The sequence below is a fragment of the Chiloscyllium plagiosum genome, unplaced genomic scaffold (genome assembly GCF_037043375.1).
Source record: "Chiloscyllium plagiosum isolate Xiang-an unplaced genomic scaffold, Cpla_swu_hap1 HiC_scaffold_3, whole genome shotgun sequence".
NCBI lineage: Eukaryota > Metazoa > Chordata > Chondrichthyes > Orectolobiformes > Hemiscylliidae > Chiloscyllium > Chiloscyllium plagiosum.
Window position 1 is genome coordinate 155,178,435 of NW_028270141.1, and position 18,410 is coordinate 155,196,844.

Genomic DNA, 18,410 nt, shown 5'->3' on the forward strand with positions numbered 1-18,410 from the left:
TTCAGAATGGTGTGTTGCTTCCCTGGTGCCAGGATCAAGGATGTCCCAGAGAGTATGCAAAATGTTCTCACGGGGGAGAGGGGTCAGCAAGAGGTCATTGTCCACATTGGAACCAATGATATAGGAAGGGAAAAGGTTGAGATTCTGAAGAGAGATTGCAGAGAATTAAGCAGAAATTTAAAAAGGAGGTCCTCGAGAGTAGTAATATCTGGATTACTCCCGGTCATACGAGCTAGTCAGGGCAGGAATAAGAGGATAGAACAGATGAATGCATGGCTGAGGAGCTGGTGTATGGGAGAAGGATTCACATTTTTGGATCATTGGAATCTCTTTTGGAGTAGAAGTGACCTGTACAAGAAGGACGGATTGCACCGAAATTGGAAGAGGACTAATATACTGGCAGGGAAATTTGCTAGAGCTGCTCGGGAGGATTTAAACTAGTAAGGTGGGGAGGGGTGGAGGGAATCCAGGGAGCTACTGAGGAAAGAGACCAATCTGAGACTGGTACAGTTGAGAACAGAAGCGATACACACAGTCAGGGCAGGCAGGGACATGGTAGGACTAATAAATTAAACTGCATTTACTTCAATGCAAGGATCCTAACAGGGAAGGCAGATGAACTCAGGGCATGGTTAGGAACATAGGACTGGGATATCAAAGCAATTACAGAAACATGGCTTGGGGATAGGCAGGACTGGAAGCTTAATGTTCCAGAATACAAATGCTACAGGAAGGATAGAAAGGGAGGCAAGAGAGGAGAGGGAGTGGCATTTTTGAAAAGGGATAGCATTACAGCTGTGCTGAGAGAGAATATTCCGGAAATACACCCAGGGAAGTTATTTGGGTGGAACTGAGAAATAAGAAAGGGATGATCACCTTATTGGGATTGTATTATAGACCCCCTAATAGTCAGAGGGAAATTGAGAAACAAACTTGTAAGGAGATCTCAGCTATCTGTAAGAATAATAGGGACATACATTGGGACTACCATAGTGTTAAGGGTTTAGGTGGAGAGGAATTTGTTAAGTGTGTACAAGACAATTTTCTGATTCAGTATGTGGATGTACCTACTAGAGAAGGTGCAAAACTTGACCTACTCTTGGGAAATAAGACAGGGCAGGTGACTGAGGTGTCAGTGGGGGAGCACTTTGGGGCCAGCAACCATAATTCTATTAGATTTAAAATAATGATGGAAAAGGATAGACCAGATCGAAAAGTTGAAGTTCTAAATTGGAAAAAGGCCAATTTTGATGGTATTAGGCAAGAACTTTTGAAAGCTGACTGGGGGCAGATGTTCGCAGGTAAAGGGATGGTTGGAAAATGAGAAGCCTTCAGAAATATGATAACAAGAATCCAGAGAAAGTATATTCCTGTCAGGGTGAAAGGAAAGGCTGGTAGGTATAGAGAATGCTGGATGAGTAAACAAATTGAGGGTTTGGTTAAGAAAAAGAAGGAAGCATATGTAAGGTGTAGACAGGATAGATTGAGTAAATCCTTAGAAGAGTATAAAGGAAGTAGGAGTATACTTAAGAGGGGAACCAGGAGGGCAAAAAGGGAATATGAGATAGCTTTGGCAAATAGAATAAAGGAGAATCCAAAGGGTTTTTACAAATACATAAAGGACAAAAGGGTAACTAGGGAGAGATTTGGGCCCCTCAAATATCAGCAAGGCAGCCTTTGTGTGGAGCAGCAGAAAATGGGGGAGATACTAAATGAGTATTTTGCATCAGTATTTACTGTGGAAAAGGACATGGAAGATATATCTGTAGGGAAACAGATGGTGACATCTTGCAAAATGTCCATATTACAGAGGAGGAAGTACTGGATGTCTTGAAGTGGGTAAAGGTGGATAAATCCCCTGGACCTGATCAGGTGTACCTGAGTACTCTGTGGGAAGCTAGAGAAGTGATTGCTGGGCCTCTTGCTGAGATATTTGTAACATCGATACTCACAGGTGAGGTGCCAGAAGACTGGAGGTTGGCGAAGGTGGTGCCACTGTTTAAGAAAGGTGGTAAGGACACACCAGGGAACTATAGACAAGTGAGCCTGCCGTCGGTGGTAGGCAGGTTGTTGGAGGAAATCCTGAGGGACAGGATGTACATGTATTTGGAAAGGCAAGGACTGATTTGGGATAGTCAACATGGCTTTATGCGTGGGAAATCATGTCTCACAAACTGGATTGTGTTTTTTGAAGAAGTAACAAAGAGGATTGATGAGGGCAGAGCGGTAGATGTGATCTATATAGGCGTAAGGAATTCGACAAGGTTCCCCATGGGAGACTGATTAGCAAGGTTAGATCTCACAGAATACAGGGAGAATTCGCCATTTGGATACAGAACTGGCTCAAAGATAGAAGACAGAGGGTGGTGGTGGAAGTTTGTTTTTCAGACTGGAGGCCTGTGACCAGTGGAGTGCCACAAGGATCGGTGTTGGGTCCTCTACGTTTTGTCATTTACATAAATAATTTGGATGGGAGCATAAGAGGTAGAGTTAGTAAGTTTGCAGATGACACCAAAATTGGAGGTGTAGTGGACAGTGATGAGGGTTACCTCAGATTACAACAGGATCTTGACCAGATGGGCCAATGGGCTGAGAAGTGGCAGATGGAGTTTAATTCAGATAAATGCAAGATGCTGCATTTTGGGAAAGCAAATATTAGCAGGACATATACACTTAATGGTAAGGTCCTAGGGAGTGTTGCTGAACAAAGAGACCTTGGAGTGCAGGTTCGTAGCACCTTGAAAGTGGAGTCGCAGGTAGATAGGACAGTGAAGTAGGTGTTTGGTATGCTTTTCTTTATTGGTCAGAGTATTGAGTACAGGAATTGGAAGGTCATGTTGCGGCTGTACAGGACATTGGTTAGGCCACTGTTGGAATATTGCGTGCAATTCTGGTCTTCTTCCTATCGGAAAGATGTTGTGAAACTTGAAAGGGTTCAGAAAAGATTGACAAGGATGTTGCCAGGTTTAGAGGATTTGAGCTATAGGGAGAGGCTGAACAGGCTGGGGCTGTTTTCCCTGGAGCGTAGGAAGCTGAGGGGTGACCTTATAGAGGTTTATAAAATTATGAGGGGCATGGATAGGGTAAATACGCAAAGTCTTTTCCCTGGGGTCGGGCAGTTCAGAACTAGAGGGCATAGGTTTAGGGTGAGAGGGGAAAGATTTAAAAGAGACCTACGGGGCAACTTTTTCACACAGAGAGTGGTATGGAATGAGCAGCCAGAGGAAGTGGTGGAGGCTGGTACAATTGCAACATTTAAAAGGCATTTGGTTGGGTATATGAATAGGAAGGGTTTGGATGGATATGGGCCGGGTGCTGGCAGGTGGGACTAGATTGGGTTGGGATATCTGGTCGGTATGGATGGGTTGGACTGAAGGGTCTGCTTCCATGCTGTACATTTCTATGATTCTATGATGCACCAAAGAAAACATTCCACTCGGGTACATTACAGTTTGGAATGGCAACTGCTCCGCCCAGGATTGTAAGAAATTACAGAAAGTTGTGTGCACAGACCAGACCATATCGGAAGCCAATCTCTCATCAGTGGAGTCTATTTACACTTCTTGTTGCCACGGAAAGGCTGCCAACATCATCAAAGAGCCCACTGCCCCCCCCCCCCCCCCCCCCATTCTGGTAATGATCTCTTCCAATCTCTTGGGTCAGGCAAAAGATACAGAAGCTTGAACACATGGACCAACAGGTTCAAGAACAGTTTCTTCCCTGCTGTTATTAGACTGCTGAATGGATCTCTGTAATTCAAACCTAATGCTGATGTTGCTTTGTACACCTCCTGCATAGATGTAACCTTGTATGCCTCCCTCTGTCTAAGTAACCTATGATCTGTCTGTCCTTGTATGTTCTCATCTGCCTGTACTGCTTACAAACAAAACTTTTCACTGTACTTCGGTACATGTGACAACAATAAATCAAACCAAACTTTTATTCTCCTCCAAATCATTTATAGGTATATCTTAAACAGCAAAGTCCCAGCACTGATCACTGTCAAACACCACTGGCCACAGATCTCCAGTCAGAAAAACATCCTTCCATCACTATTTTCTCTTTCCTCTGACTAAATCAGTTCTGTATCCATCTTATCAGCTCACTGTGACTTCACCTTCTGCATCAGCCTGCCATGAGGAACCTTGTCAAAGGCCTTGCTAAAGACAACATCTACTGTCCTGCTCTCATCAATCACCTTTGTCACTTCCTCAAAAAAACCCAATCATAATTTTAAGATGCAACCTCACCCACACAAAACGATGCTGCCTATCACAAATAATACATATTTTCCCAAATATGAGTAAATCCTTTTCTAAGAATCTGCTCCATAAATTTCCATTCCATTGACATAAAGCTCACCATCCTGTACTTTCCCTGATTATCCTTGCTGCCCTTCATAACAAAGGAACAAAATTGGCTATTCTCCAGTCCTCTAGGGCCTCTCCTGTGATTAAAGAGGATACAAAGATTTTGATCAAGGCCCCAGAAATTTCCTTCCTTGTCTCCCTAAGTGTGTTGGGATAGACCCCATCAAGTCCTTTGGGAATTTGCTATCTTAATGTTTTCAAAACACATCCTCCTGGAGTTAAAGGGAATAGGGGAAATCTCTCTGCTGGTTGGAGTCATACCATGCATAAATGAAGATGGTTGTGGTTGTTGCAGCTCAGCCATTTCAGCTACAGGATACCTTTACATGACATCCTTAGGTTAGTATCCTAGACCCAATCATCTTCAGCTGCTTTATAAATGAGCTGCACTTCATCGTAAGGTCAGAAATGGGGATGTTCGCTGATAATTGTACAATGCTCGACACTCTTCAGGTCTCCTAGGATATCAAACCAGTCCATGTCCAAACCCAGCAAGACCTGGACCTAATTTGGGCTGAAAAGCAGGAAGAAACATTCGCATCACACAAATTCCAGTCAATGACCAAATCCAACTCGCATGAATAGAGTCATAGTCTCTTGATTCCCACAGTCAATATGCTGGGGGTTACTACTGACCAAAATCTGTACTGGTCTAGCCATATAAATACTGTGGCTACAAGAACACAGGGAACACGCTCTTCCTCCAGGCGTCGTGTTGCCATGGTCTAGCAAGGACCTGCATGTCCTTGGCGGAGTGGGAGGGGGAGTTGAAGTGTTCAGTTGGGTTGGTTGGTATGGGTGTCCCAGAGGAGTTCTCTGAAACGTTCCGCAAGTAGGGGGCCTGCTCTGAAACGTTCCACAAGACCACCTTCTTGACCTGCAATCTTCTTCCCGACCTCTCCGCCCCCACCCCCTCTCCGGCCTATCACCCTCACCTTAACCTCCTTCCACCTATTGTATTCCCAACGCCCCTCCTCCAAGTCCCTCCTCCCTACCTTTTATCTTAGCCTGCTTGGCACACCCTCCTCATTCCTGAAGAAGGGCTTATGCCCGAAACATCGATTCTCCTGTTTCTTTGATGCTGCCTGACCTGCTGCGCTTTTCCAGCAACACATTTTTAAGCTACAAGAACACATCAGAGGCTAGGAATACATAGCACCAAATAACACACTTCCTGACTCCCTCAATCTGATCCACCGTTTACAAGTCACAACTCAGAAGTGTGAAGAAGTACTCCCCACTTGCCTGGATGAGTGCAGCTCCAACAACACCTAAGAAGCTTGACACCATCCAAGACAATGCAACCTGCTTGATTGGTATCACATCCACAAGCATCCACTCTCTGAAATACCAGTGCTCAGTAGTAGCAGTGTGTGCCATGTACAAGAAGAACTGCAGAAAATCAACAGTGCTCCTTTGACAGCACATTCCAAAACTTTCATATAAAAGTGCAGGGGCAACAGATAAATGGGAACACCACCACCTGCAAGTTCCCCTCCAAGCCACCCACCATCTCAATTTGGAAATATATAACTGTTTCTTCACTGTTGCTGAAGCAAAATTCTGGAATTTCCTTGCTAAGGGTCAACCTATAGTATGTGGACTGTAGTGGTTCAAGCACCACCTTCTCAAGGGCAACTAGGGATAGGCAATAACTTCTGGCTCGGGTAGTGATGCTCAGGTCTCACATGTGAATAAATCAAAGATGTGCTCAGTTTTAGATTGGTTCTTTCTCTCATTGCAGAAAGTAATACAGAAAATAAGATATGGGAGGGAACTGGAGGTTTCCTTCAGACATTTCACAAGCTACAAGCAGCAAGGGAAAGAATTAACAATTTTCCATCAGAGTGACAGGATTTTTTTTAAAATTGAAGCCTCAAAGTATTAGGCCTTAATTGTTTATGAGAGCTGGCAGGAGATTTTGAGGAAAACTTGAAAAGAATAGTTTCTTGAGTGTCTAGACAAACCAACAACTGGATATGTATTACATTACAACAAGAAGTAAGTTTCCAATCCATGGGCCTTTTTCAAGTTACATAGAATTTTTTGGAACAATTATCGTCGTGAAGCCAAACTGGTTATTTCTCCATATGTGTAGTTTGTCATAAAGTACGTGCACAGATTATTCAAGGTGGGAAGACAAGTAGAGAGGGCAGTAAATAAAGCAAACAGTGTCCTTAGCTTTACTAATGGAGGCAGAGAGTACAGAGCTTGTAAAAACACTTGTTAGATCTCAGCTGGAGTATTGAGTACGGTTGTGGATACTACATTATATACACACGTTGGAGAGACTGCAGAAGCAATTTACTGGAATAGTTACAGTTATGATACACCAGCAATGAGGTCAGATTAAGACAATGGGGCTGTTCTCATTGGAGACAAGCTTGAGAGGGATCTATTTGAGGTTTTCAAAATCATGATGGGCTTGTCAGAGTGAATGGTGTGAAGCTGTTTCCGCTTGGGTGTGTATCTCTGAGTGCTGCAGAAGTACAATGGTAGTTGTTGGTGCAACCTAATGTGCAGCACTGAAGTGTAGAAGCATCCCATAAGTGATCTGGAGATGTGCCATGAGCACTCTTAGAGGCCAGCACATGTCAGATGCTAGATAGAGGGTATCTGTGGCAGGTGTACTGAGATGCTGGCAATGTTCAACATGTTCACTTTTAGAGCAAGTGACGAGTTAAATTTGTTAGGTGCCCCTTCTGGTTTCCTTGTCGAGTTTTCCTGATGCTAAATATTAATGTCAATTCCTGAGGCTAAATATTAATGAGGCAAGTTATGCCATTAACATGACAATTAATAATCAATAATGACCATCAATTGACTCACCTGCTATCTACTGAGAGTCTCACCCAAGCCACTTGTGAAAAGAATAAAAGATAAAGGGAAAGATAATCCTAATGTCAAGATGGGCCTTGTCCAATTCTGCCATACATCTCGCAATAGCCAACATCACTCAGACCCATATATGATTCTACCATTCAATTTTGCTTTCTATTGATGATGGCCATCCAATGATCATCCATACAGAAATTGCTAAACACATCTTATCATATCGCAAAGAAATAAAATATGACCTACCTCCAAATTATTACAGTTAGATTTTAATGTATTTTCAATTTTTAGCAGACGTTTGGCTATCTCTGGAACCTCCAAACCCATTTTTAACATGCATTTAGACTCTCGAAGAATCTCAAGAATTCTGTGATCAAAGTTCGAATAGAGTTTTCCAGTCTCTGGATCTCGTATCAAAAGAGTTGATTGCAGCACTATATAAAAATGTTGTTAATAATATTCAGATATGTGCATATCCGCAATATATTTTTATGATAACTGTTAATGCAGCTAAATTTACAGTGTTGAAATAATCATTTTACTAGGTTGTGGACAATTGCATAAATTTTCATCCTATTAGTTGAACATGTAAATATAACTCACTTCCAAATACCTATTTATAGAGTTCAATGTATGTGCAATCTTCAGGAAATATCTAGCTGTCTTTTACACCATATGGTTCACGTTTTATATTTATTTAGACATGAATAACTTCCACCAAAAAACCCAGTTCTGCCACACACTTATAAGAATTTCAATAACACCCCAATAATGCTCATGATTTTCATTACCATTCTTTGGTTTTGCTTCTATTATTGAATCCCTCAACTCCTGCACTACTATTTAGTTAACTATAGATAGTTTCATAGTTTCAGGGTATAGAAGCAGGGGGAGGCCATGTGGCCTGTTGAGCCTGCTTCGCCATTCATGAAGATCATGGCTGATCTATCCATCATCTCAGCTCCCCCTACCTGCATTAGAACATAGAACATAGAACATAGAAGAATACAGCGCAGTACAGGCCCTTGGGCCCTCGATGTTGCGCCGATCCAAGCCCACCTAAACTACACTAACCCACTATCCTCCATATACCTATCCAATGCCCTCTTAAATGCCCATAAAGAGGGAGAGTCCACCATTGTTACTGGCAGGGCATTCCATGAACTAACGACTCGCTGAGTGAAGAACCTACCCCTAACATCAGTCCTATATCTACCCCCCCTTAATTTAAAGCTATGCCCCCTTGTAATACCCGACTCAATACGCGGGAAAAGGTTCATACTGTCGACCCTATCTAACCCCCTAATCATCTTGTACACCTCAATCAAGTCACCCCTAAACCTTCTTTTCTCTAGTGAAAACAGCCCCAAGTGCCTCAGTCTTTCCTCATACGATTTTCCTTCCATACCAGGCAACATCCTGGTAAACCTCCTCTGCACCCGTTCCAATGCCTCCACATCCTTCCTATAGTATGGCGACCAAAACTGCACACAATATTCCAGATGCGGCCGTACCAGAGTCTTATACAACTGCATCATGACCTCAGGACTCCGGAACTCAATTCCTCTACCAATAAAAGCCAGTACGCCATATGCCTTCCTCACCGCACTATTTACCTGGGTGGCAACTTTCAGAGATCTGTGTACATGGACACCAAGATCCCTCTGCTCATCCACACTACCAAGTATCCGACCATTAGCCCAGTACCCCATCTTTTTGTTATTCTTCCCAAAGTGAATCACCTCGCACTTAGCTACATTGAATTCCATCTGCCACCTTTCTGCCCAGCTCTGCAGCTTCTCTATATCCTGCTGTAACCTGCCACATGCTTCCTCACTGTCAACAACTCCTCCGACTTTCGTATCATCCGCAAACTTGCTCACCCAACCTTCTAACCCCTCTTCCAGGTCATTTATAAAAATGACAAACAGCAATGGTCCCAAAACAGATCCTTGCGGAACACCGCTAGTGACGGCACTCCATGAAGAAACTTTGCCATCAACTACTACCCTCTGTCTTCTTCCATCCAGCCAATTCCTAATCCAAACCTCCAACTCACCCTCAATGCCATATCTCCGTATTTTCTGCAGTAGCCTACCATGGGGAACCTTATCAAACGCCTTACTAAAATCCATATATACCACATCTACCGCTTTCCCCTCATCAACCTCCTTCGTCACCTTTTCAAAGAATTCAATAAGGTTTGTGAGGCACGACTTGCCCTTCACAAAACCATGCTGACTATCCTTGATCACATTATTCCTATCCAGATGTGCATAAATCCTATCCCTTACAATTCTCTCTAAGACTTTGCCCACAACAGAAGTGAGACTCACCGGCCTATAGTTACTAGGGCTATCCCTACTCCCCTTTTTGAACAAGGGAACCACATTTGCTATCCTCCAGTCTTCTGGGACTACTCCTGTAGACAAAGAGGACATAAAAATCAAGGCCAATGGCTTTGCAATCTCCTCCCTTGCTTCCCAGAGAATCCTAGGATAAATGCCATAAGGCACAGGGGACTTATCTATTTTCACCTTTTCCAGGATTTCCAACACCTCTTCTCTACATACCTCAATGCCATCCATTCTACTTATTTGTGACTCAGTATTCTCATCGACAACAATGCCCTGTTCCTGAGTAAATACTGAAGAAAAGTATTCATTCAGTGTCTCCCCAATCTCTTCCGCCTCCACACACAACTTCCCCCTACTATCCTTGACTGGACCTATTCCTACCCTAGTCATTCTTTTATTCCTAACATACCTATAGAAAGCCTTAGGGTTTTCCCTAATCCTATCGACTAAGGACCTTTCATGTCCCCTCCTTGCTGCTTTTAGCTCTCTCTTCAGGTCCTTCCTGGCTACCCTATAACTCTCAATCGCCCCAATTGAACCTTCACGTCTCATCTTGAGATAGGCCGCCCTCTTCCATTTAACAAGGGATTCCAATTCCTTATTAAACCACGGCTCCCTCGCACGACCCTTTCCTTCCTGCCTGACAGGTACATAATTATCAAGGACACTCAATAGTTGCCCCTTGAACAAGTTCCACATATCATTTACACTCTTGCCTTGGAGTCTACTTTTCCAAGCCACACATCCTAAGTCATGCCTCACCGCATCATTAACCCCATAACTCTTAATTCCCCTCCCATGCAAAAGCCCATCCAACTGTGTCTTGAATATATCTAACAAAGCTGCCTTCACTGCTTCATTGGACACAGAATTTCATCGATTCATTGCTTTCTGGGAAAAGCAGTTCCTCCTCATCTCTGCCCTCAAGGGGTCAGGTAATAGTATGGATAGAGGATTGGTTGACTGACAGGAAGCAAAGAGTGGGGATAAATTAGTGCTATTCTAGCTGGCAATCAGTGATGAGTGGTGTGCCTCAATTATATACAATTTATATAGATGATTTGGAGTTGGGGACCACGTGTATGGTGTCAAACTTTGCTGATGACACGAAGATAAGTGGCAGACCAAAGTGTGCAGAGGACTGTGAAACTTTGCAGAGGAACATAAATACATTGGGCAAAGGTCTGGAAGATGGAATACAATGTTAGTAAATGTGAAGTCATACAATTTGGTAGGAGTAACAGCAAAATAGATAATTACTTGAATGGTAAAAAGTTGCAGCATGCTGATTTACAGAGGGACCTGAGTGTCCTTGTGTGTGAATCACAGAAGGTTCGTCTGCAGGTACAACAAGTAATTAGGAAGGCCAATGGAATTTTGTCCTTTATTGCGAAAGGATTTGAGTTTAAAAGCAGAGAGGTAATGTTGCAGCTGTATAAGATGCTGGTGAGGCCACACCTGGAGTACTGTGTGCAGTTTACTTGAGAAAGGGTGTACTGGCACTGGAGAGAGTGCAGAGGAGATTCACTATGTTGATTCCAGAGTTGAGGGGGTTGGATTATGAGGAGAGGCTGAGTAGATTGGGATTATGTTCTTGGAATTCAGAAGAATGAGGGGGGGAATCTTATAGAAACATAGAAAATCATGAAAGGAATTGATAAAATAGAAATAGATAACATGTTTTCATTGGTATGTGAAACTAGGACAAGAGGGCATGGCCTCAAGATTAGAGGAAGCAGGTTTAGATGTGAACTGAGAAGGAATTTCTTCAGCCAGAGGATTGTTAATCTATGGAATTCCTTGCCCAGGGAGGTAGTTGACGCTACTTCAGTTATTGCTTTTGAAGCTAAGGTGGATACTTCTTTGAAAAATAAAGGAATTAAGGGATATGGTGAAAACGCGGGTAAGTGGAGTTGAGTCCATGAAAAGATTAGCCATGATCTTATTGATTGGCAGAGCGGGCTCGAAGGGCTGGGCAGCCTACTCCTGTGCCTAGTTCTTATGTTCTAAATCTATTCCCACTAATCTTGAGGCCATGTACCCTTGTCCTAGTCTCATCTACCAGCGGAAACAACTTCCCTACCTCGACTTTATCTATCCTTTTTATAATTTTATATGTTTCTGGAAGATCCCTTCTCATTCTTCTAAATTCTAGAGAGTACAGTCCCAGGTGGCTCAACCTTTCCTCTCAGAGTAATCCCTCACCTCTGGAATCAACCTGGTGAACCTCCTCTGCACTGCCTCCAAAGCCAATGTATCCTTCCTCAAGTAAGGAGACCAGAATTGTGCACAATAGTCCAGGTGCTGCCTCAGCAACACTTTGTACAATTGCAACAGAACCTCTCTGCTCTTAAATGCAATCCCTCGAGCAATGAAAGGCATATTCCGTTTGCCTTCCTGATTACCTGTTGCAGTTGCAAATCAACTTTTAGTGATTCATGTACGTGCACTTCTAAGTCTCCCTGCACAACAGCATGCTGCAACCTTTCACCATTTAAATAATACTCTGACCTACTATTTTCTCTTTCAAAGTGGATAACCTCACATTTACCAACATTGTACTCCATCTGCCAGACCCTAATCCACTGATTTAACCTATCTAAATCTCTCTGAAAACACTTCACATTCTCTGCACAGTTTGTCTTTCCACGTAATTTAGTGACATCAGCAAACTTGGATATGTTACACTCAGTCCCTTCTTCCAAATCATTTATATATAGCATGAACAGTTGCTGGCCCAACACCGACCCCTGGGGCACCCCGCTCACCACTGATCTCTACCCAGAGAAACACCCATTTATCCCAGTCCACTATCCACAACTCTATGCATTCTTATCTTATGGATGAGTCTTTTATGCAGCACCTTACTGAACACCCTATGGAAATCCAAGTATAAACATCCATCTGTTCCCTTCCATCCACCACACTTGTTACAACCTCAAATATCTCAAGTAAGTTTGTCAAACACAACCTTGCCTTTGTGAATCCGTGCTGCATCTGCATGAGGGAATCCCTTCCATCCAGATGTCTCACTATTTCTTCATTAATGATAGCCTCCAGCATTTTTGGGATGATGGATGTTAAGCTAACTTGCCTGTAGTTAGCTGCCTTTTGCCTACACCCTATTTTAAACAGCAGGGTGACATTTGCTGTCTTCCTGTCCGTTGGGACCTGCCTAGAGTCCAGTGAATTGTGGTAAATTACCACTAACGCAACTACTATAAGTTCTGTCACTTCTTTCAGATGTATTCCATCAGGACCAGGGGATTTACCTACCTTTAGATCCTCAGGTTTGCTCAACACCAGCCCTTTTGTGATAACAATTGAATTGAGGTCCTCATCTCCCATCATATCCATAACATCATTCTTTGGCATGTCAGATACATCTTCCACTTCGAGGACTGACACAAAATAGATTCAAGGTCTCTGTCATTTCAGCATTACCCAATATTAATTCCCTTTTCTCATCCTGCAAGGGATCTCCATCCACTTTAGCCATCCTTTTCCGTTTTATTTATTTATAAAAACTTTTCCGACCTGTTTTAAATTCAGTGTTAGCTTTCATTCATAATCTATTTTTCCTTTCTTTATTGTTTGCTTCGTGGCTCTTTGTTGCTTTTTAAATTTTTCCCAATCTTCTTGCTTCTCATTACACTTTGCAAGCCTGAGCTTTTAGGTTAGATTCCCTACAGTGTGGAAACAAGCCCTTCAGCACAACAAGTCCACACTGTCCGAAGAGTAACCCACCCAGATCCATTCACCTACTCCTTACTCATGCACCTATTACTATGGGCAATTTAACATGGCCAATTCACCTGACCTGCACATCAGACACAGGGAGGATGTGCAAACTCCATGCAGACAGTCACCCGAGGCTGGAATCGAACCCAGATCCCTGGCGCTGTGAAGCAGCAGTGCTAACCACTGAGCCACTGTGCCGCCCAAATTGGATACCTTCCTTTATTTCCTTGGTTATCCAGGGCTGGCTCTTCCTACCCTTGCTATCCTTATTTTTTTCAGGAATATAATTTCCTTGAGCACCGTGAAAAATCTCTTTGAAAGTCCTTTGAAATCTCTCTGATAGACAACCTTCTTCCAAGCAGATCACAAATCAGGGTAACCCAAGCCTTACCTATCCATGAACAATTGTAAGATGAACAGCTCTTTTTATTGAGGATGCTTACCTGCTGCGGAGATGCCAAAAGCCAGACTGCACTTGGAAATAAAAAAAACAGCTTGCATCAGATTTGTCTTCTTGGCCATCCATTGCAAGCAGTGAAGAAGCTTTAAGAAAAATTTGCATTTATTTTACCTGGCAAGAATAGGCCAGGACTATTTTCTCTCAAAAAGAGGATTAGAGATGAACATGGGCATGATAAGCCATACGGAAGGACTGTAAATCTCAACTGTCTCAATTTTAATACATGGAGCTTGACTGGTAAGGTGAATGAACTTAGAGCATTGAACAGCACATGGGATTATGATATTGTCGCAATCACTGAGACATGGTTGAAGGAAGGACAGGACTGGCAACTCAGCATTCCAGGATATAGAAGTTTCAAATGTGATGAGAATGTGTAAGAGAGGTGGAGGCTCATATTATTGATAAAGGAGCCCATCACTGAGTAATGAGGGAGGATGTCTTAGAAGACTCCTCAAACGAGACCATCTGGGTCAAATTTAGAAATAGAAACCACTTTGCTGTGATTATACTCAGGCACCTCAACATCATAGGGAGATGGAGGAGCAAACATGGAGGCAAATCGCAGAGAGGTGTGAAAGGAATAAGGTTAATGTTGTATAAGATTTCAACTTTGCCAACATGAACTGGAATTGTCTTAATATAAAATAATTAGATGGGGTGGAATTCTGGAAGTGCATCTAGATGAGATGTTTGTGCAGTGCATATATAATCCGACTAGAGATGGAGCAGTGCGAGAAGTAATCCTAGGAAATTAAGATAGTCACGTGGTTGAATGGTAGTGAATGCACATTTTGGGATTGTGACCGCACCTTCTGAAGCTTCAAAGTCTTTATGGAAAGAGATTAGAATAGTGCAGAAGATAAGTATCCAAGTTAGAGAAAGGCCAATTTCAGTATCATTAAACAGGATATGGCAAAAATAAAGTGGAAGCAGCTACGTGCAAGTAAATCTATATTTGGAAAATATGAGTCTTTTAAATTTGTATAGTGAGATGTCAAGGCCACTGTGTTCCTCTAAGAATAAAGAACACAGACAGCAAGTCTGGGAAATCTGGGATTTCAAGGGATTCTGAGAGTTTGATAAAGAAAAATAAGAAAGCATATGTTCGCTAAAGCACATGAAAGACAAGGACATAGAGTTCAGGGTGTTGCTGAAAAAAAATTAGGGGGACAAAGAGGACTCATGAAATATTTTTAGCAGATGGGAATAAGGGAAACCCCAAGCCATTTTATAAATATATTAACAGTTAGGGGATTGCCAGGGAAAGATTGTGGATTTTAAATACCAAATGGACAACTTGCACGTGGAGCTTAAATATGTGTGAGATGTCTTAAATGAATATTTCAGATCTATATTCACAAAGGAGAAAGATATTGCAGCTGGAGCTTTCATTGGGATGGTGAGTTTCTGAAGCATATTAAAATGGCTAAGGAGGAGAGATTAGCTGTTTTGGCACACATAAAGGTGCATAAATCATCAGGGCCTGATGAGATGCACCTTACGCTTCAACAGGAGGCAAAGGAAGTTATCTTTATTACTTCAGCTGGCAAATTGGGCAGAACAGCAAAAATAAAACTTAATCCTGGTAAATGTGAGGTGGTGCATTTTGAGACGTTCAATAAGGGAAGGATTTACATAATGAACAATCAGTCCCAAGGTAGTATTGAGGAACAAAAGGATCTTGGTGTACAAGTCCACAGGTCCCTGAAGGTGTCAGCAGAGGTAGATCAGGTGGTAAAGAAGGCACATGGGATGTTTGCCTTCATTAGCCAGGGTGTAGAATATAGGGGCAGGGGAAGCCTTGTAGCAACTTTGTAGAGCATCAGTGGAATACTGTGTGCAGTTATGTTCGCCACACTAAAGGAAGGATGTGATTGCAATCGAGAAGGAGCAGAGGAGATTCATTGTGAAGTTTCCTGGGATGTAAAATCTCATTTCTAAAAAGTGACTGGTTAGGCTGGGTTTGTTTTTCCTGGAGCAGAGGTGTGTGAGAAAGGATCTGATTGAGGTATGCCAAATTATAAAAGGCATAGAAAGTTGGATTGTGGGAATATTTTCCCCACAGACATGTCAAAGACCAAAAGGCATATGTTTAAGTAGGATCGGAAGAAGACTGTTTCTTCACCCAGAAGTTATTAAAAACATGAATGCACTGCCTGAGATGGTGCTGAAGGCAAGTACTGAAGGACCGAATGGGATCTATCCCAGGTTGCTGAGGGAGGCGAGAGAGAAAATAGCTGAGGCCCTGACAGATATCTTTGTGGTATCCTTAAATACAGGTGAGGTGCCGGAGGACTGGAAGGTTGCTCATGTTGTCCCCCTGTACAAGAAGGGTAGTAGGGATATTCCAAGTAACTACAGACTAGTGAGCCTGACGTCAGTGGTGGGGAAGTTGCTGAAGAGGGTACTAAGAGATAGGATCTATTTATATTTGGAAAGGAATGAGCTTATCGGTGATGTGCAACATGGTTTTGTGTGGGGGAGATTGTGCCTTACCAACTTGATAGAGTTCTTCGAGGAAGTGACCAAGTTGTTATATGAAGAAAGGGTTGTTGATGTCATATACATGGACTTTAGTAAGGCGTTTGATAAGGTTCCCCATTGTAGACTAATGGAGAAAGTGAAGTCACATGGTGTGCAAGGTGTTCTAGCTAGGTGGATAAAGAACTGGTTGAGCAATAGGAGACAGAGAGTAGTAGTTGAAGGGAGTTTCTCGAAATGAAGAAAGGTGACCAATGGTGTTGCACAGGAGTCAGTGTTGGGGCCACTGTTGTTTGTAATATACATAAATGATCTAGAAGAGGACACTGTTGGTATGATCAGCAAGTTTGCAGATGACACAAAGATTGGTGGAATAGCAGAAAGGGGACTGTCAGAGAATACAGGAGGATATACATAGACTGGAGAGTTGGGCGGAAAAGTGGCAGATGGCTTTCAATCCAGACAAATATGAGGTAATGCATTTAGGCAAGACTAATTCTAGAGCGAATTATACAATGAATGGAAGAGCCTTGGAAAAAGTTGACGGCAAGAGAGATCTGGGAGTGCAGGTACCCCTGAAGGTTGCTGCACAGGTATAGTATAGTATGTTTGCCTTCATCGGACGGGGTATTGAGTATAAGAGCTGGCAAGTCATGTTAAAATTGTACAAGACATTGGTTCGGCCGCATTTAGAATACTGTGTACAGTTCTGGTCACCACATTACCAAAAGGATGTTGACGCTTTGGAGAGGGTGCAGAGAAGGTTTACAAGGATGTTGCCTAGTATGAAAGGTGCTAGCTATGAAGAGAGGTTGAATAGGTTAGGTTTATTTTCACTAGAAAAAAGGAGTTTGAGGGGGGACCTGATTGAGGTTTACAAAATCATGAAGGGTATAGACAGGGTGGATAGAGACAAGCTTTTTCCCAGGGTGAAGGATTCAATAACAAGAGGTCATGCTTTCAAAGTGAGAGGTGGAAAGTTTAAGGGGGATACACACGGCAAGTACTTCACACAGGTGGGCGTTTGAACACGTTGCCAGCAGAGGTGGTAGAGGCAGGCACGGTAGATTCATTTAAGATGCGTCTGGACAGATGCATGAGTAGGTGGGGAGCAGAGGGTTACAGATGCTTAGGAATTGGGCGACAGGTTTAAACAGTGGATTTGGATCGGCTCAGGCTTGGACGGCCGAAGGGCTTGTTCCTGGGCTGTAAATTTTCTTTGTTCTTTTACTCTCGCAACATTTAAGAAGCATTTTAGTGCAGGTAAATGTGATCGGAATAGTTTGGTCAGCATCAACATAGTGTGCCGAACAGGCTGTTTCTATGCTCTTTGAATCTCTGACTCTGACTGCTAGCAATCTAATAGCTGGCAAAATGAAACAGGATAACAAAAGGACCCTCTCACACTGTGAATCGTGGAATCTAGTCATGGTCTAAAGGAATCAGAACAACAGAATTTCAACTGACCTAAAAAAACTAAACATTTTGCAATTGATTGTACTACCAATACTACTGGTATCCTTCATTGCAATTGCTGAAATGTACAATTATCCAATATTTGTGAACTATTCAGACATAGATTTTTCTACCTTTCTTCTTGGACCTTTAATTTTTTTGGACATTCCTGTTTTTCTCATCTGTGTACATGTGTGTTGCAGTACTAACATCTGGGATTGTAACAAACTGGGGAACACTGCCTGTGATCTAGGCATAACAAATTGGGGGCTACAACTCGAATCCACAGACAAAGAGAAGGAAGTAGAGTTGATAAAATTTCAATTCAAAACCAAGTTTTTGAATATCTGCAGAAGTCTTTCTTAAGTTTTCACTATTACAGTGTACAAATATCTGTATTCAAAGTTAATATTTTTTGATGAGAATTAAATAAAGTTACCTTGGAGGCTTCAAGTATCTGTCCCTTGAATAATTAAAAGTTTTAAAATGCATTTGGGATTATAATTTCACTTAAAAGCCAGAAAACCTGGAATTTTAATTGCTTAAAGGTAGAAACTGAGGATGACTATGAGGTAGTGGTAGAGAGACTAAAACTGGAGCAGTGAAATTGGAATTTCAATAAAAAGAAATGAGAAAGAAGAAAAAGAGAGAGTAAAATAGAAAAAAGAATGAACAGCAAACACAGAAGAGAGAGAATTTCAGGAAAAA

The 18,410-nt window shown here is 42.3% G+C and overlaps 1 protein-coding gene across 1 annotated transcript in view; it reads right to left on the reverse strand.

The window, feature by feature from the left end:
* The window catches only part of LOC122540182 (dynein axonemal heavy chain 8-like), a 1,370,012-nt gene that overhangs the window by 1,008,469 nt on the left and 343,133 nt on the right, over positions 1–18,410 (reverse strand). The window contains exon 17 of the mRNA XM_087976825.1: positions 7,452–7,639. Within this exon, the coding sequence (XP_087832951.1) occupies positions 7,452–7,639 (188 nt within the window). The remainder of the gene's footprint in view (positions 1–7,451; positions 7,640–18,410) is intronic.